The 18,842-nt window shown below is 40.5% G+C and overlaps 1 protein-coding gene across 3 annotated transcripts in view; it reads left to right on the top strand.

Annotated features, from left to right (window-relative positions):
- Window positions 1-12,344: 12,344 nt before the first annotated feature.
- FNIP1 (folliculin interacting protein 1) overlaps window positions 12,345-18,842 on the top strand; it is a 96,412-nt gene continuing 89,914 nt past the window's right edge. For 2 of the 3 annotated variants that reach the window (XM_036424591.1, XM_036424590.1), the window contains exon 1: window positions 12,347-12,523. In XM_036424591.1, the coding sequence (XP_036280484.1) occupies window positions 12,432-12,523 (92 nt within the window). In that variant the 5' untranslated portion in view covers window positions 12,347-12,431. Of the gene's footprint in view, window positions 12,524-18,842 lie in introns of all 3 variants that reach the window. The other variant, XM_036424589.2, reaches the window with a different exon arrangement.

The raw sequence follows: 18,842 nt of genomic DNA on the forward strand, positions 1-18,842 counted from the left end.
TAGCTGACTGATCACTCCAAGGAATGGTGCCATATTGGAAATGGAGTGTTGGTTTCTGCTGCTGACAGATATAGGATACTCAGCAGTGGGTATAGTCAGGCTGACTTTAGTGAACAGAAGGTCATGTTGCTGAGACCTTGCATAACTTCTATTGTGGTCATTGGGCAATCACTGGAGCAAAAGGCTTACTGGTATCCACAGAACAAGTCATTGGCTTGTTTATTAAAATTCTCCTCTGCTGAATTTATCCTCTGTTGAGCATTCAGATAAAACACATATATTCATGTTTTTTTTTCCCATTCAGAGAAGTTGATCCACATGACTTTTCCATAAATTTTCTAGTCATGTTCCTTTCAAGTCCCTGTTCATCCAGCCAAACTATTGGCTATAGTCCATGAATATAATTCTAAAGAAGTGAAAAATGAGGTGCACTGTTCTAAGTTCTGTCTCACTGGGAGGATATCTCTTTGCCTGTTTCCTTCAGATTTGCCCCCAAGAAGAAGCTATAGGTACTATAGCAGTCTACTTTCAGGTGGTACTTGAATATCATGTAGAACCATATGTCAACCAAGCCAGACTTTTATTTTCCTCAGTCAGCTGATTGTAGAGAACTTCCCATAATGCCATGAGTGCAGGCTGAGAGAGGTTATGTAGCAGGATTATGGGCCATGGATATTTGGGCCACTTCCTCTTATAACTTACGTATGCCTTCAGGGCCTGCTCAGCCCAATCTTGTATATTACATTTGAATTTGATAATAGTGTTGCTCTTCACAGCCAGCTTTATGGTATGGTACACCAGACAACACTTAATTCATGACGGGCAACTCATCTCCTGTTATAATTGGTGGCCCATAGTTAAATATTCAGTCTCTATTAATGCCCCAAAATAGCCAAATACTTTTTCTCAAAAAGAGAGAGTAGTTATCCACAGAAAATGGCAGCACTTTCCTCCAAAATCCTAAGGACCTGTGCTGTGATTCATCAACAGGCTCCAAACAGCATCTCTGTCCACCACTGACACTTCAAATACAATTACTGTATTGGCTGCATCATATGGTTCACGTGGCAGAGCATCTTGCACAGTAGCCTGGACCTGTTGCAGAGCCTTCTCTTAGTCTTAGATCCTCTCAAAATCAGCAGCTTTTCAGGTCACTTGGTAAATGGGCTGGAGAACTACACTGAAATGAGGAATATGTTGACTCCAAAATCTAAAAAGGACCTCTAGGCATGTGTCTCTTTTTTGGTTGCCTAAAGGGCCAGATGCAACAACTTAGCCTTCACTTTTGAAGGCATATCTCTCATTTCACTGGACTTCAGGAAGTTTCACTGAGGTGGGCCCAGCAATTCCATTTCCCTGGAACCTGGAGACCTAGTAATTCCACTTCTGGGACTATATCCAACCATAACATGTACTATAACATATGTTCATCAAAACATCTGTACTAGAATGTTCATAGAATCACTGTGGTGATTATCCAGATGCCCACCAACAGTATAATGGGTAAGTAAACTATGGTACATTCATTCATTGAAGTGCTATATAGCACTGGGAGTCAGCAATATACAATCGCAGTATACATACAACATTATTGATGAATCTTACATAAAGAGCCAGGTGCAATAAAGTATTTTTAATATCACTTATATTTAGTACAAAAGTAGGCAAAAGTAAACTATCATGGAAATCACCATAGTGGATGCCTTTTGAAGACAGGGATAGCAACTGGAAAGGGTTTTGAGAGGGAATTCTAGGGTGCTGGTAGTATTTTGTTTTATTGCCTATCACATGTGTCAAACACAAGGCCCGCGGGCCAAATCTGTCCCGCCAGGCCTTGCAATGTGGCCAGCACCGCGCTGTCATCACTGCACTCCGCTGCGTTTCCATCACAATGACAGTTTATGACTGTTCAGTAAACCATTCGGCCCGCGATTCAGGCTGGATTTTAGATTTTGGCCCCTTCTCTGATTGAATTCGACACCCCTAGCCTAGATGCTAGCTATGTTGGTGTGTTCTTTATGAAAAGTCATAAAGTTGTACAGTTCACATATGTGTACATTTCAATATGTATGCTATATTTCAATAAAAAGTTAAAAAGTAAAAACAGAGAAACTTTGAAGAAAAAAAAAGAAAAAAAGAAAAAAAAAACAAAAGGAAAAAAACACACAGAGAAACTTCTGTTAATTTGATCCTTTTGGCTGTCATATTAGTTTCTGACATCAGGTAATATCATATTTCTGGATTTAAGTATGCAACAAATCAAAACAAAAGTGTGTCTGGGAAGTTCTTTTGCGTGTTCAGACCAAAAATTTTAGCTTAATTCTGAGACCTATTGATGCATGTTGAACCAATTGTGCCACCTTCTGGCTTCTTCCGACGCCCTCACCTCATTTAGCAGTCTCCTCGTTTAAGTAATTTCCTTTCAACCCCTGGCCACTTGTCTCTGCCTTGCCTTCAGTAAAAATAGCAAAGTCCCAAGCTAACTAGTGATCATGTTATTTTAAACATGCAACAGCCTATTTTTAGTCCTGGCATTTAACGTTTTAGCTAGTTTGGCGGTAATCTAATCAGCACTACAGAATGAAGCTTACTTTTGATGGACGAGGACCCTTATTCTTATGGTGTTTGTCCATTGGCTGGCACTGTGCAGATTAAAGGGAAAATGTGGTGAAAGCAAACCAGTAGAGGAGTCCAAAAGAGATGTGATAGAGGAGGTAGTATGGGTAACTTGAGATGCAAAAATGGTGACAACCTGGATAGAAGAGGCCTTACAAAACATCTTGTCCCAGGTTCCTCTGACCTGTAAATTATACTCTCTAGAACAAGCATGTCAAACTCAAAGGCTAACATGGGCCAAAGAAACAAGGTTTAAATTTATGTGGGCTGCAAAAATAAACAAAAGTTTCAATTTTCATAGAAACGTAGGTTTATTTTGGTAGAGACATGCTGAATACAAAGGGCTGAAATAAATGAGTAATCATTAACATAAAATAATAGGACATTTTACAATAATAAAAATTAGTATTTTTTTTCTTGGACATTAACAGGCACTGAATAACTGCACAAATTAATAAGTGTAATACAAGTAAACCTATTTTTCTTGTTCGCTGTAAGCAAAATATTTTCTGTTGCGTACACCAAACAAGTCAGTATAAGACTAATGACGTGGCCTTAGCTGGTTTGGCTCAGTAGGCCTGCAGACTGAAAGGTCCCAGGTTCAATTCCAATCAAGGGCACATGCCTGGGTTGTGCTCTGCATCCCCAGTAGGGGGCAGGCAGAAGGCAGCCAATCAATGATTTTTTCTCATCATTAGTGTTTCTCTCTTTTCCTCTCCTACATCTCTAAAATCAATAAAACAAATTTTTTTCCTTAAAAGACTAATGACGCCCTAGCTGGTTTGGCTCAGTGGATAGAGCGTCAGCCTGCAGACTGAAGGGTCTCAGGTCCGATTGCGGTAAAGGGCACATGCCTGGGATACGGAGCAAGCAGGAGGCAGCTGATCAATGATTCTCTCTCATCATTGATGTTTCTATCTTTCCCTCTCCCTTCCTCTCTGAAATCAATAAAAATACATATTTTTTTAAAAAAGATAATGACAAGGCAATTGGCTGTGAAAATATTTGCTGCTAGTATTAGTGGAGAGAAATGATGCGCCTGCACATAAGATGCGTAAGGGAAATGAATGCAATATGATTATGGTAGTCAATCATGAGGGAACATTGTAGTTCATTATTAACAATTATGTATAACAGGATATTGTAAAAATTAAGTTAAATTTTTATTAAAACATTTCTTACATATTGTTATATTGGCTGAGCCACAAACGTATTTGTGTGGGCTATGAACCATGAGTTTGACATGCTTGCTGTAGAATAAGGCACAGGAATCTGCAAATGGTAGGTTCTCAAAGTGATTCCAATAAGCACTAAAATTTGAGAACTATATAATTGATTCTCTTTTGCTCATTTTACACAAAAATAACATTGCCAGATCAATAAATGACTGTCCCAAGTTCATACTGCTGGGGCTGACCAGCAGACCCTGAGTGACAGATGAACAGATTACTCTGACACAGGTTTTGGTGAAAGAGAGGCTGAGGAAGGGTAGGTGGGATGTGGTTGGATGGGATGATTATCCACTTGGGAAGTTATTCAAAAGTTGGAATGGAGAGGATGACTGTGGTCCAAATTCTTTAATAAATGTGCTGATAGTGTATGAGGTCAGTTAAGAACATAGTAAGGAGGAGAAGAAGGTAGAAATACCCAGTGCTTCCCAAATGTAAATATACTTATGAACTATTTGAGGATCTTGTTAAAAATGGAGATTTTTATTCAATAGGTCTGGAATGAAGACCAAGATTCTACATTTCTAATAAACACTTAGGTGATGATGAAGTTACTGGTCCATGGAGCATACTTTGAATGACAAAGGTATAAGTCTCTGGTGGTCAAACTTAGCTACACATCAGACTTTCCTGAATATTTGAGTCCCTTGTTCAGACACTCTGACTGAATTGTTATTGAGTATGACCTGTATATCAGGACATTCAAAAGCTCAGTGAATTCTAAGGTAAAATGCAGTTTGAGAACCATTAATGTAGATAGGCTGATTAGGTCAGGGCTGAGGTGACAATAGGAATAAGTAAATCTGGCTCCACTCTGGATCTACTGGTACAAGATGTTGGGAAAAAAGGGCACAGAATTCTCTATTGGGAAAAATCTGGGCTCAATTAAAACAAAAATAGTAGGAAATTGCAAAGGAAAGATGGACAGGAAATTATGAGGGACTTCAAATTGTGTTGAAGGAGGGCAGGAATGAGTTTTTCCAAGTTACAAGGCTGGGGTTGGAGGTCTTTTTATGCCTACTGACTGCTGTCTTTGCTGGGCTTTCCACTGGAATGTTTTTGAGCAAGTCTTTTTGCATCTCCAAAGAGTGTCCTCAGCTTGTCCAGGATGGAGTAGGCCAGCTTTTCCTTTTTTAATTATTATTATTTTCATTTTTAATCTTTATTGTTCGGATTATTGCAATCGTTCCTCTTCCCCCCCCCCCCATACCTCTCCTCCACAAGGTTCCCACCCCATCCTCTGCCCTTACCCCTCGCCACACTGTCCTCATACATAGGTGTACAATTTTTGTCTAGTCTCTTCCAGCACCCCCCACAACCCTTTCCCCCTGAGAATTGTCAGTCCACTCCCTTTCTATGCCCCTGATTCTATTATATTCACCAGTTATTCTGTTCATCAGATTTTTTATCCACTTGATTTTTAGATTCATTTGTTGATAGATATGTACTTGTTGTCCATAATTTTTATCTTTACCTTTTTCTTCTTCTTCCTCTTCTTAAAGAATACCTTTCAGTATTTCATATATTACTGGTTTGGTTGTGATGAACTCCTTTAGTTTTTTCTTATCTGTGAAGCTCTTTATCTGACCTTCAATTCTGAATGATAGCTCTGTTGGGTAGAGTAATCTTGGTTGTAGGTTCTTGCTATTCATCACTTGGAATATTTCTTGCCACTCCTGTCTGGCCTGCATAGTTTCTGTTGAGAAATCAGCTGACAATTGTATGGGTCCTCCCTTGTAGGTAACTAACTGTTTTTCTCTTGCTGCTTTTAATATTCTCTCTTCTTCTTTTGCTCTTGACATTTTAATTCTGATGTGTCTTGGTGTGGTCTTCTTTGGATTCCTTTTGTTTGGGGTTCTCTGCACTTCCTGGACTTGTAAATTTATTTGTTTCACCAGGTGGGGGAAGTTTTCGGTCATTATTTCTTCAAATAGGTTTTCAATATCTTTCTCTCCTCTTCTGGCACCCCATAATTCTGATGTTCGTATGCTTGAAGTTGTCCCAGAGGGTCCTTACACTATCTTCATATTTTTTTCTTCTTTTTCCTTTTTTCTTTTCTGATTGAGTGTTTTTGCTTCTTTGTATTTCAAATCTTTGACTTGATTCTTGCAATCCTCTAATCTGCTGTTCGATCTTTGTATGTTATTTTTTATTTCAGTCAGTGCATGCTTAATTTCTAGCTGGTCCTTTTTCATATTCTCAAGGGTCTCGCTAAGTTTATTGGCCTTTTCTAGAAAATTCTTGAAAAATCTTATAACCGTGGTTTTGAACTCTGTATCTAGTAGTTTGATTTCCTTCATTACTTTCATTTGTGACCTGTTTCTTTGTCTCTGCATTTTGGCTGCTTCCCTGAGTAGATAGAGTAGCCTTGTGTGCTAGGAGTCTTATAGGGACCAGTGACTCAGCCTCCCCAGTTACTTGAGATGGACATTCTTGGTGCACCCCTCTGTGGGCTGTGTGCACAGTCTTGTTGTAGTTAAGCCTTAATTGTTGTTGGTATCAGTGGGAGGAATTGACCTCCAGGCCAATTGGCTGTGAGGATCAACTGTGTCTACAATGGGAGAACTTCTGTGCTGGAGACACCCTTATGAGATAAGACTTGCTTCAGTGGGGCTTTTTGCTCACTGAGTCTTTCCCCTGAGTGGGTCCCTTATGGATCTGAGGAGTTGTAATCTGGATGGTCCCACTCTGATCCCTGGGTACACTGGCTCTTGGATCTCCAAGGAGGTGCTAATTTATCCTCTGCCTGATGCCACCCACCAGGAGATACGGAGATATCTATAGATTTATCTTCTTTGGGTTTTGGTGGTGCCCAGCTGTGAAGCAATGCAAGCTTCTGTGGGGCCTTGCACATTCTTTTGGATGTTCTGGGTCTCACTGACTCAGCTGCAGTTTGTTAGTTAAGTTTAGAATTCAAAAGACCAGGTCATTCATATGTAAAAGCCTCTTTGCTTAGCTTGGATGGGGCAGAGTCTCAGAGTGGAGCAAACAGCTATGGCTTCATGGGACAGGATCTCAGGGCGGAGCATACAGCAATGGCTTCCTGTCAGCCCTGCCCTAAAAGGCCCTGGGTCTCAGTGTCCCGCAGTAATTGCTGCAATCACCTCTGAAAGAAAGCCACCCTCAAGTTTTCTCTGCTGCCAGACAGTCCAGTTTCTCCCTGTATGAGTCTAGGTCCCCAGAGTCTCACCTGGAACTGAAGTTCAGAGCAGTCAGGATCTTGTGTCTCCCTTCCGGTTTAAAAAGCCAACCAAGTACTCAGTTGCAAGCCCTCTCTGCATGCGTGTGCCTCAGCACCTCTGCCTTCCACAGTTCCTGTGAGTCTCAGTGTGCTTTTCTCTTTCCTTCTAGTTGTAGAATTTCCACTCAGCTAGCCTTCCTGTGGTTCTGGATGATGTCAGTTTTGTTCTTTAGTTGTACTTTTGAAATTGTTGTTCAAGGCAGCAGGTTAGGTGTTTACCTATGCCGCCATCTTGGTTCCCCCCCCCCCTTTTTTTTTTTAAACAGACTTTGGATTTTGTGTAACTAGAGTGGCCTGAGCATCAAGAGCTCTCTTCCCAATGTCTGGTTATTAATAATTATTGGACACCTGCTTGTGATGTATATGAAGTAATTGATTTTTATATCTTTTCTCCAGATATTATCATAAAAACAAATGGCAGGATGTAGCAGCTGTGGCTGAATTTTCAGTACTTTGAAGACATGAATCTGAAGTCAAAGTCCATAAAGCAGAATGTCTGCCTGAAATTATATGAAATTCAAAAATCAAAATTCTCTATTTGTGATAATATTCTAGTGTTAAAATTCTACTGAAATTTTTATAACTTACTATTAATCAGTTAAGAAAGAAACATTTTCCTGTATGCTTCTTAAATATATGTATTTGTATTGTAAAATAAGAAAAAATAACTTATAGGACTGCACATTAGATGATTTCAACTATTTATAAAGAGCTAACACCAGAGCTCTATGTAACTTCCTTTGATTGTTTTTTCCTTCGTATCAATTTAAATTAGTAAAGTTGTTAAAACCCTAAAAGTGAAAATGTTCATATTATGAACTATTTTTAACAGAATTTAATTGAAACTATGTGAGCAAGAGACCTAATTTCAGGTCTGACTGAAAGAAATTCTACACTCAAGGTTTGCTGAAGCAAGGAATGTATATATACAATAAATCATACACTAAATATTTTACATATTACCTCATCCCCACACAACCTTATTTAGCTAATTCTATATGTAGGATTTTTTAAAAAAAATAACTAACTTGTCACATTTCAACAATGTCCTTCTTACAAAGCAGATATTCTGTTGTCAGTTAACAAAGTACAGTTGTAGAACTGTTAGTGAAATTTTAACTCTGACAGTTTTACTAATGTTACTGTACATAAGAGTAAAACTTTCAAAGTTGCTTCCATAAGAATGAAAATTCTAAAATCAATGGATTAATTTGAGGGTATGTAACCTATATAGTATTTATTTTTAAATGAGTCACATAAAGATATTCTTGTAAATGATTTGACAAGGCCTTAAGCTAATAACAAACTATTTATAATTTTTGTTTACATTTTCATCTGCAGGTGAAATATGAGAAAGTAGTTAGGAAATGAAAAAGATCATTAAAGATGGTGGCTAGAACCAAATTCTGATCTGAATTCTAAATTAGTATTCAACTAAGTCATTAACTCTTGTGGTAATTTTAATAGCAAAAATGTGATAAGCAATGGGGGAAGGAGAAACTAAGTAAAAGGTCAGTTTCCTGCCTTCAAGGAGTTTATAATCCAAGGGCAAGGGGAAAGAATGAGAACAGATTATTTGATAGTTTAATCAGGTGGTAGATTCTTACGAGAAAGAATGATACCTGATTCTTAGACTGAGCCTAATGAGGCTGGAGGATATAAACATTTGAGAGTCTCATGTTGCTGTTAAGGAAAATACAGCTCAGAGAAATAAATAGTTGGCCAGGAACATGTAATTTAGAAAGTGACAGAGCCAGAATTTGAAAGCAGGACTATTTAAGTCCAATATTTTTTGTTTGTTTTTGAATTATCAGCTAGAGCACAGGAAAAGGTGTGAAGAAGGAAGGAATTACAATTGGTGTTTAAGGCTTAGGGGTGGAGGATATAATTTTAATTATGATTAAACTGAAGGAAAGTAGAATATGCCTGCTTACTGTTTGGCATATGTGAGAAGTCAAAGAGGATTCCTGCTGGCAAATCCTAGGAGAAGGTGTACTCTTACTCATACCTATGGGTAGGTCTCAGAGGTCTTTCAGTGAGCCTCCCTGGAAGAGCATAAGAAAAAGGAGTTCATTTCTTTCTGCATGTTCTCATCACATTTTCAAAATGGTTTGTGATCATTAGAAGGTCAACATTGGGACTGGACCCCTTTACTTCAGCATATAACTAATTAAACTTAATTTTTAAGCATTTAAAATTTTAGTTCCAAATTATACTTCTTGAAAAATAATCTCAGAACATAAGTACCCTGAAAATTCAATTAAAAATGTGTGAAAGGCCGAAACCGGTTTGGCTCAGTGGATAGAGCGTTGGTCTGTGGACTGAGAGGTCCCAGGTTCAATTCCAGTCAAGGACATGTACATTGGTTGCAGGCACATCCCCAGTGGGGGGTGTGCAGAAGGCAGCTGATCAATGTTTCTCTCTCATTAATGTTTCTGGCTCTCTGTCCCTCTCTTTTCCTATCTGTAAAAAAATCAATAAAATATATATAATTTAAAAAAATGTGTGAAAGGCCAGGCATGATGTAATTTCCATTTTTAAATATTTTTAAATAATTTTTAACTACAGTTGACATACAATATTAGTTTCAGATGTAGAGCATAGTGATTACACATTTACATAACCTAAAAAGTTGTCATCCTGGTAAATCTAGCATCCATATGACACCATACATAGTTATTATATTACTAGAGGCCTGTTGCACAAAATTTGTGCACTGGGGGTGGGGGGATGTCCCTCAGCCCAGCCTGCATCCTATCCAGTCTGGGATCCCTCTCACAATCCAGGACTGCTGGCTCCCAACCGCCTGCTTGCCTGCCTGCCTGCCTTATTGCCCCTAACCACTTCTGCCTGATCACCTCCTAATAACTCCCCTGCCAGCCTGACTGATGTCTAACTGCTCCCCTGCTGGCCCAGTAACCCGTAACTGCCCTCCCCTGCAGGCTGGTCACTCCTAACTGCCCTTCCCTACAGGCCTGGTCCCCCCCCAACTGCCCTCCTCTGCCTGCTTGGTCACCCCTAACTGCCCTCATTTGCTGACCTGATCGCCCACAACTGCCCTCCCCTGCTGGCCTGGTCACCCCTAACTGCTCCCCCCTACCCCTGCTTGTCTGATCACCCACAACTGCCCTCCCCTGTAGGCCATCTTGTGGTGGCCATCTTATGTCCAAATGGGGCCAGCCATCTTTGAGGCCATTTTGTGTGTTGGAGTGGTGGTCAATTTGCATATTACTCTTTTATTAGATAGGATTATATTCCCTATGCTATACTTTACATTCCTATGACTATTTTGTAATTATCAATTTGTACTTTTTAATTCCCTTTTTTCATCTACCCTCCCATCACCTTCCCATCTGGAAACCATAAAAATATTCTGTTTCTATGAGTTTGTTTCTGTTTTTTTTTCTTCATTTATTTTATTTATTTTGTCAAGAAAAAGTTAAAGGAGTTCATTACCATCAAGCCAGTATTACAAAAAATGTTAAAGATAAAAATATGAATAAAATAGCAATAACTACATACCTATCAACAATTACTTTAAATATAAATGGATTAAATGCCCCAATAAAAAGACATAGAATGGATAAGAAAACAAAACGCTTTCATATGGTGCCAACAGGAGACTCACTTCAAACTTGAAAACAAAGGCTACAGGCCAGCTAGTGTGGCTCAGTGGTTGAGCGACTTGTGAACTAAGAGGCAGCTGATCAATGATTCTCTCTCATCATTGATGTTTCTATCTCTCTCACTCTCCCTTCCTCTCTGAAATCACAATTTCAGTTTTATTGCCAATCTTTCCTATATCTGGTAACCAGAAGAGTCTGCCCAATCTTTTATGCTATTGGAAGCAAGTGGACAGAGACCCAGAGGTTCTTGGAGTTGTGGGGGAGCCTGAATATTCTACTCCTGTGTGGGCCTTGGATACATGGAACAGACTGACAGCTGTCAGGAGGCGGGGAGGAGAGGACTGGATGAAAGAAGGTGAAGGAATTAGCCAAATAACATGTGCATAACCCATAGACACAGACAACAGTGTGGTGAGGGCCAGAGCAAAGGGGTGGTGGGGGCTAGGTGGAGCTGGGCAAAAGGAATGGGAACATCTATAATATCAACAGGAAAAATAAAAAACAAATTATAATTTGAAAAAAAAAGGATAGGTCTTATGTCTAATCTTTCTAACTCAACAGTTCCACATTCATATAACATTAATAATTATTATTTTTTCTCACATTTTCTCCTACTTGACTCCCTAAACTTAAAAAGGCATCTTTAAGACACCTCCGCCCCTTTGGGGAAAGAAGTAGTGTTAAGTAAAAAGAAAAATATGTACTCCATTATTATTTTTTAAATATATTTTATTGATTTTTTTTTTACAGAGAGGATGAGGGAGAATCATCAATCAGCTGCCTCTTGCACACCCCCTACTGGGGATGTGCCTGCAACTAAGGTACATGCCCTTGACTGGAATCGAACCTGGGACTTTTCAGTCCGCAGGCCGACGCTCTTTCCACTGAGCCAAACCGGTTTCGGCTATACCCCATTATTAAACTTGAAAATATTTCCCATTTAATCTGCATAATTATGTATAGTTTTATGCCTTGTCGGTGACGGGTGTCATGGCAGGATCCTCTATCAGGCCCCATGAGCCAGCCCCGCGCTGTCAAGCTCTGAGTCCACACTTCCTGTGACCGGGCCTGAGGCCGCGGGCTCCGGGCCCGAGGGTAACGCCCGCGCGCTCTCTGCTCAGCGGGCCGTGGACTCCGCCCGGCGCCCCACGGAGGTGCGAAGCCCCAGGGGCTGTGATGAGGAGGAAGACGGAGCGCTGACTGTCCCGAGGCCGAGGGTGAAGGGAGCCGAAAGCGTCTGCATCCCAAAGTCCCCGGCCGCCCGCCCGCCCGCCCGGGGCCTCACATAGCAACTGTCAGAATCACGGAGGAACGGGACCCGCGCTCATCCCACGCTCGGCTTCCCCTGCCATCCCTCCTCCCTGCCCTGCCCCTCCCCTCTGCGTCCTCCCCCCCCCCCGCCCCGCCCTGCACCTCCTCCCCTCCAGCTTCCGCGCACGCCCCGCCCCGTGAGCTGCCACGTGAGGGCGCCTGCTCCCCAGCCAATGGGCGCCAGCCCCGCCCCACACCCCCACCTGGCCCCCCGCCCCGCGCGCCGCCACGTGACGCGGCGCCCTGCCAGCCAATGAGCGCGGGCCTCGCCTCGCGCCCCGCCCCGCGCGCCGTGGCCGTTTGAAGTGACTAATTTCTGTCATATGACTGAGGCGCCCATGGGGGTGGCAGGGCGGCTCTAGGAGCGGGGGCCTCGCCAGGAGGGACCCCGGTTTGGCCGCGGCTAGCATGGCTCCTACGCTGTTCCAGAAGCTCTTCAGCAAGAGGAACGGGGCGGGCGCGCCCGGTCGGGACGCGCGGGACCCGGATTGCGCGTTCAGGTAGGGCGCTGCGGGGCTGGGGGGCGCGGGGCCGACGGCCCGTGGCTCCGGGCTCCCGATGCGCCGGGCCAGTCGGTGTCCACGTCCACGCGGCGGCGCGGTGTCGGGAGTGGGGCCCGGGCCGCGGCCGGAGGGGCCAGGCGGCGGCGGCGGGCCTGCGCTGGAGGGTCCGAGCTTGGTCCTCTCTCCCCACCCCCCACCCCGGGGCGCCCCTTCCCTTTCCTCCGGGTCGGTTTGTTTACATCTTGCGCTGCAGCGACGCGCGGCGCCTCTGCCCCTCCGCCCCTCCGGCCCCGGCCCCGCGGCCTGGACCCTGAACGCAGGGTCCTGGACACGCTTTCCTGGCGGCGAGCGGAGTTGGGCGCGGGTTGGGTTGGACCTCAGCCGCCGTCGTCCAGGCGGAGAAGTCCTCCCCTCCTCCCCGTGACCAGTCGCCCTCTGGGTGCTCCGTTCCAGCTGGGCTGGTGGGGTGGGGAGAGCTGCACGTTTTGGCCAACCCGTCTGAGGGCAGGGGAGGCCGGAGGAGCGAGTGGGCACGGCGCCGTTCTTGCAGGTTTCTTGGAAACTAAAATTGGAACTAAAATGGGAGGTGTGCGGTTACCGGGCTGAGCGGCATTCATGTTTTCTAAGGAAAAAATGTGAAACCAAAGAGATGGTTACTACTGACCACAGACTTCATGAAGCTGGACCGAGTCAAATGAAGCGTGGCGGTGGAAAAGGATCATAGAATCATCCCCATTTAGAACGGTTACTAAAAAGGAATTGTTAAAAATGGAAAACGACAGCAAAATATGTTGTGATACGACGGGCTTTGCTAATTTTTTTTGGCTGCAAAACCTGTTGCTGGTAGAGAAACTTTTTTAAATTGTCAGGCCATGTAATAAAAACCCAAGTTCAAGGTGAATTTGGTCGCCAGTCTGCATTTGAAGAAGAGTTTACGTCTTTCAAAACAGCCTTCATACTTGTGCGGTGTGGAAACTCGTATATATAGCTAGGCTAAATGTCAAATATCACTCATACCTGGTAGGATAGTGGAGAACCCAGTTGTGCAGCGGTAGTAGGAAAAAATGAGAATCTGTTAGATTTTGCCACTGGCGAAAGTGAGAAATGACTACACTGGCTTAAAAGTTTTGATGTTAAGATTATTCACTCTTGCTAATGCAGGTTACATTAGTAAAATATTCAGGAATACATATGGAATTGAAGTAGTAGTTGGAAAACTTTAACTGACTTTAGGGGAAGAAAAATTTCAGTTGTGAATATTTTGGAAAAGTGCTCAACATCAGTTTTCTAGGTTTTGGCCTTTTCCACTGGGAAACAGATGTATTACCAGAGTCATTTATTGACTTAAAAAAAATTCTTTAGCGTTTTCTTTTTGAAAAATGAAAGTGCAGTCTAGATAACACGGCATTGAGTCGTCCAGTAAATCAAGCAGGTTTAGGAAGCATATTAAAAAAGTGACCATTGTATAGGCTTTCTATTTCTGGGCAAAGACAGACTTTAGGATACTCAAGTTTCCAAGCGTCTCAAATCATTCATGTGAAAAAAACATTTTCATGTCTGTTTTCTAAAAACGTGAAGTCTACTATAAAGTTGTGTAATACTACTTTAGAGTTGCCAAAGCACTTTCTCAGTAGTTATCTCGTGTGGTATTTCACAACCACCTTGTGAGATAGGACAAATAGCAGTATAGGTAACTACAGGGTCCTTTTTTTAGTGGAAGTAAGAATTATGTGTAAGCCTACATATACATATTGTTTAACTGCAGTATAATAAATGATTGCTTTCAAAATAAAGTGAGTATGAGTGTACATGTGAGAAAATAAAAACTGGTTAATGTCACAGAGCTAGTAACCTGCAGATCTAATTAACACACATCTTTTTAAAAACAATTTCATTGACCTGTAATTTACATACAATAAAACAGTCATTTCAAGTACATTATGACTTGTATACAGTTATGTACCTACCACCTGTGAAGTTTTGGAACACTGGCCTCACCCAAAGAGTTCCCTCTTGCCCCTTTGCAGTCAGTCCTTAACTCCTCACCTAGGGCAGTCACTGATCCGCTTTTTGTGTAATGACAAGTTTTGACTTTTTTAGAATTTCATATGAATATAATCATAGTGGTAATCAGGCTTGGACACAATTAACCATTAGTAACTAACTATACCCCAACCTCTAAGAAATCAGTTCCTAGAGGAAGTAATATAGTACTAGGCCCATTGGTGATAAGCTGCAATAGGACTCTGATAGGAAAGACTTTGATAAAGAAGCCTTGGTAGCCTTTTAATATTGTCTTTCATGGTTAACCCATTGGAAAAGATGGTTAGGGGTTATCCCATTCCCTTCAGTCTTCTTGCCTCTTAACGCTCTTCCTGCTTGTTTTATCTAAGCTACTTTGAGATGGAGGTGAGTGTGAAGGGTGTCACTGGGGGGATATTCCAGTCTTTTATAGAATTAAAACAATAGTTTGTTTTTATCCCATAAGGAATTTTGGGTAGAAGGTGCATTTTAGAAGGCATTGCTTTATGTTTTCTCCATCAGGCTGCTTTCCAGTGAAAGTAAGAATTAAGTGTAAGTGCAGTAACTACAGAACATATGAAATGATTGTTTTAAAAGTAAAATTCTTGGGAAAAAGTTTATTTTGCTGAAGAAGGTTGTTTCATAGTTAAATGTCTGGAGGACATAATTCATGTTTTGTTCAAACACAATTTCTTTTTCTTTTCTTTTTTTTTTTTAACATATTTTATTGATTTTTTTTTGCCCCCCTCCCTCCCTTCTACACATCCCCTCCCTCCCCAGAGTTTTATGTCCATTGGTTGTACTTATATGCATGTATACAAGTCCTTCTGTTGATCTATTATCTTCCCCAGATCCTCCTCCCCTCCCCACTGTAATTTGACAAACTGCTTGTTGCTTTACTGTCTCTATATCTATCTTTTGTTTCATCAGTTTAATGATCTTTATTATCCACAAATGAGTGAGGTCATGTGGTGTTTCTCTTTCATTGATTGGCTTATTTCACTCAGCATGATGTTCTCCAATTCCATCCAGGTTGCTGCAAATGATGAGAATTCCTTCTTTTTTTATGGCAGCATAGTATTCCATTGTGTAGATGTACCATAGTTTTTGGATCCAATCATCTGCTGATGGGCACCTAGGCTGTTTCCAAATTCTGGCTATTGTAGATAGTGCTGCTGTGAACATAGGGGTGCATATATCCTTTCTGATTGGTGTTTCTAGTTTCTTGGGATATATTCCTAGGAGTGGGATTACTGGGTCAAATGGGAGTTCCATTTTCAGTCAAACACAATTTCTATATTTTTGTTTTATTCCTATTGCATCAACATTTGCTCACATGTCTAGCAGGAATTCTTAACCTGTTGCAACAACCTAATTGGTCTTTGCCATCACTTTTGCCTTTCTCCAAACTATTCTCAATACTTAAAAAGTGCAAATTCTGATCATGATCAGCAGGCAAAATGGTATAGAAGTTAATATTTTCATTTCAGTTATTTTAAGAATTTAGAGAGATAAGTTACATTAAGTACTTAATGCAGTGCTTGCCACATGGCTTTCAGGAACCAGAAGTAGTTGTTATATGATGATCTCATGCTTATGTAAAACTACTCAGTTTAGATCCAAACTCCTTCAAGTGGTCTTATATGATGGTGTGTGGCTTTTCCAAAGTCTCTAGTCTTGACTTTAAAAAAAATTTCTATAAAGTCATTTTTAAAAAAACATAGCCATTATTCTATTATACTTAACAAATTTTAGATATTTATTCTTAAGCTACATTCAAATTTTCTCAATTGTCTCAAAATGTCTCTTTATAGGTTTGTTTGAATCAGAACCTTAAGAGTGAATATTGCATTTGCATTTATGTTGCTTAAATAATTTTTATTCTGTAACATCCCCCTCTTCCCTTTAAATGTCATTTGTTGTTGAAAGTGGTTCATTTATCTTGTAATATTTCCCACACTGTCTATTTGGTTGTTTGCTTTCCTTATAGTTTCCTTTAATTCACTGGTTCCCAGCAAACTGTTTTAATAAGCCCCTTCCAGCTAATTCTGATGCTCAAGTATGAGAGCCACTTGTCATAACCTATTTTCTGTTTCCTTCAGACTGGTAGTTAGAAACTTCATTAGATTTAGATTCAACTTTTTTTTTTTTTTTTTAATAAAAATATTCCTTAAATGATGATGTGCACTTCCTATCCATCAGAGTTACATAATGTCTGGTTGTCCCACTGTTAGTGATGCTAAGATTGATTAGTGATTTCAGCCTTATTTTTACTATAAAATTCTCCTTTCACTAATGATTTTACCATCTTTTGTTAATTTTTGCCAGAAATCATATCTTGTTAGGAGTTGTGACATGGTGATATCCTGAATCTTTAATAAGAACTTTTCTCTTATTATCTACTGGGTTACTCTTTGCCACAGGAGACAGCATAAAACTGTGATTGTTTTTCTTTATCGTTTTTTCAGAATAGTTTATGATGAGTTGTTTAATGAAGATTTTCATTTTAATAATCATCATCATCATGAGTTCCTGGAATTTACTGTATTAATCCATTATAGTCAAATTGTCCCATATTTGGCCATTGAAAGACTTCAATTTTTTTATGTGATCTCATTAGCCTTTGATAATGTCTCGCTTCCTTTTGACCTTAATTCATCCCTCTTCCTTTCCTATGGTTTTATTAGCTGGGACTTAAGATTCATGCTGTGCTGTTTCCCTGTTCTTGGTAGTAGCTTTTTGTTGTGATGATCTGCATTTATCATAAATACTCTTTTTTCTCCAGGAAGCCTTTTCTGATTTCTCCCAGTCTGAGTTAGGTTTCACTATAATTTCTTCCACAGCTTATTTCCTTCTATGATATTTATCCAGTTATCATTACTTGTCTGCATCTCTCTTCTTTGCTTGAGAGCTCCCACTTCAAGGTGTATTTCAGAGTTAGAACCCTTTGGAACCACCTAATGGGTTGTTTGTGGGGAACAGATATATAAGTTTCTGTCTGGAATAGTTACGTGGACACGATTTTCCGAGGGAGGATATAATATTGTGGAAGTCTCTCTTGAAACACCTTATCAAAAGTAGGAGCCTTCTTTCCTATTTTCTATCAGAGCACACTATTTATATTCATAGCTCTTTTTACAATTTATTTGTTTCCCCGAGAGCATATTGTTGTGTCAGTATACACAATGCCTGAGTATATGCTTAGTAAATATCTGTGGAATGAATATATGAATTATTTTGAGGGCAGATGGAGAGAATCAAAAGTTCTGTTTTGGACACATGGTCTAGTTTTAATTGCTAATGAAATATCTAGTTGAGAGATAATAAAGTAAATCTGGAGTTCACAGAAGTTGGGACTGGGGATAATAATTGGGATTTACTGTTGATGTTAAAACTAAGAGAATACATGAGATTATATAGGAAGAGGTTGTGGACAGAGAATTGGAAAGAACGGGACTTTGCTCTGAGAAATGAAAAATGTACAGATGTGGGAGAGGAACATCTATGAAGAAGGAATAGCGGAGAGAGGGGGAGAGCCAGGGGTGTGTGGTATTAATAAGCTTAGAAAGGGAAGTGTTTCAAAAATGATGGAATGATGAACTGTTTTGTATGTTGACTGCTGATAGGTCTTGTGAGATGAGCAACAGAAAAGAATCCATTGGATTTGTCAAGTTGGAGATAATTGGTGATGTTAATGTCTTGTTTTATGTTTTTCTTTTTTTTGAGGAGGCATATTTGGGGAGGGAGTAAGATAGATGTGGAGTAAATGGCTTCCCTCTTAAAGCATTCTATTTCTGTAGGAGAAACAGTCTGTAGTGCTGAGTTAATTTTTCTCTTTCAGTATTCTGATTTTATTTCACATTTTGAACTTCTGAAGTTGTTAAAAACTAGCTTTTTTTTTTAAAAAAAATCTTTATTGTTGAAAGTATTACTGTATTTTTCGGACCATAAGACACTCCGGACCATAAGACGCACCAGTTTTTAGAGAAGGGAAATGAAGAAAAAAAGATTCTGAAACAAAGTGTCCTAAAATATTTTATGTGCATTAAAACCCAACATCACAGTCATAAACACATGTAATCAACCCTGTAAAGTAAACAGCAGCATTTAGAACCATTTTAGAGCCGGGCATGCACACAGAGACCACACAGAGCCGGGCAAGTAAAAAAACTTTTTTTTTAAAGTATATGTGTAGGCTATATTTGGACCATAAGACGCAGGGACTTTTTCCCCCCACTTCTGGGGGGAAAAAAGTGCGTCTTATGGTCAGAAAAATACGGTACATGTTTCCTAA

This window comes from Pipistrellus kuhlii, unplaced genomic scaffold (genome assembly GCF_014108245.1).
Source record: "Pipistrellus kuhlii isolate mPipKuh1 unplaced genomic scaffold, mPipKuh1.p scaffold_m20_p_8, whole genome shotgun sequence".
NCBI lineage: Eukaryota > Metazoa > Chordata > Mammalia > Chiroptera > Vespertilionidae > Pipistrellus > Pipistrellus kuhlii.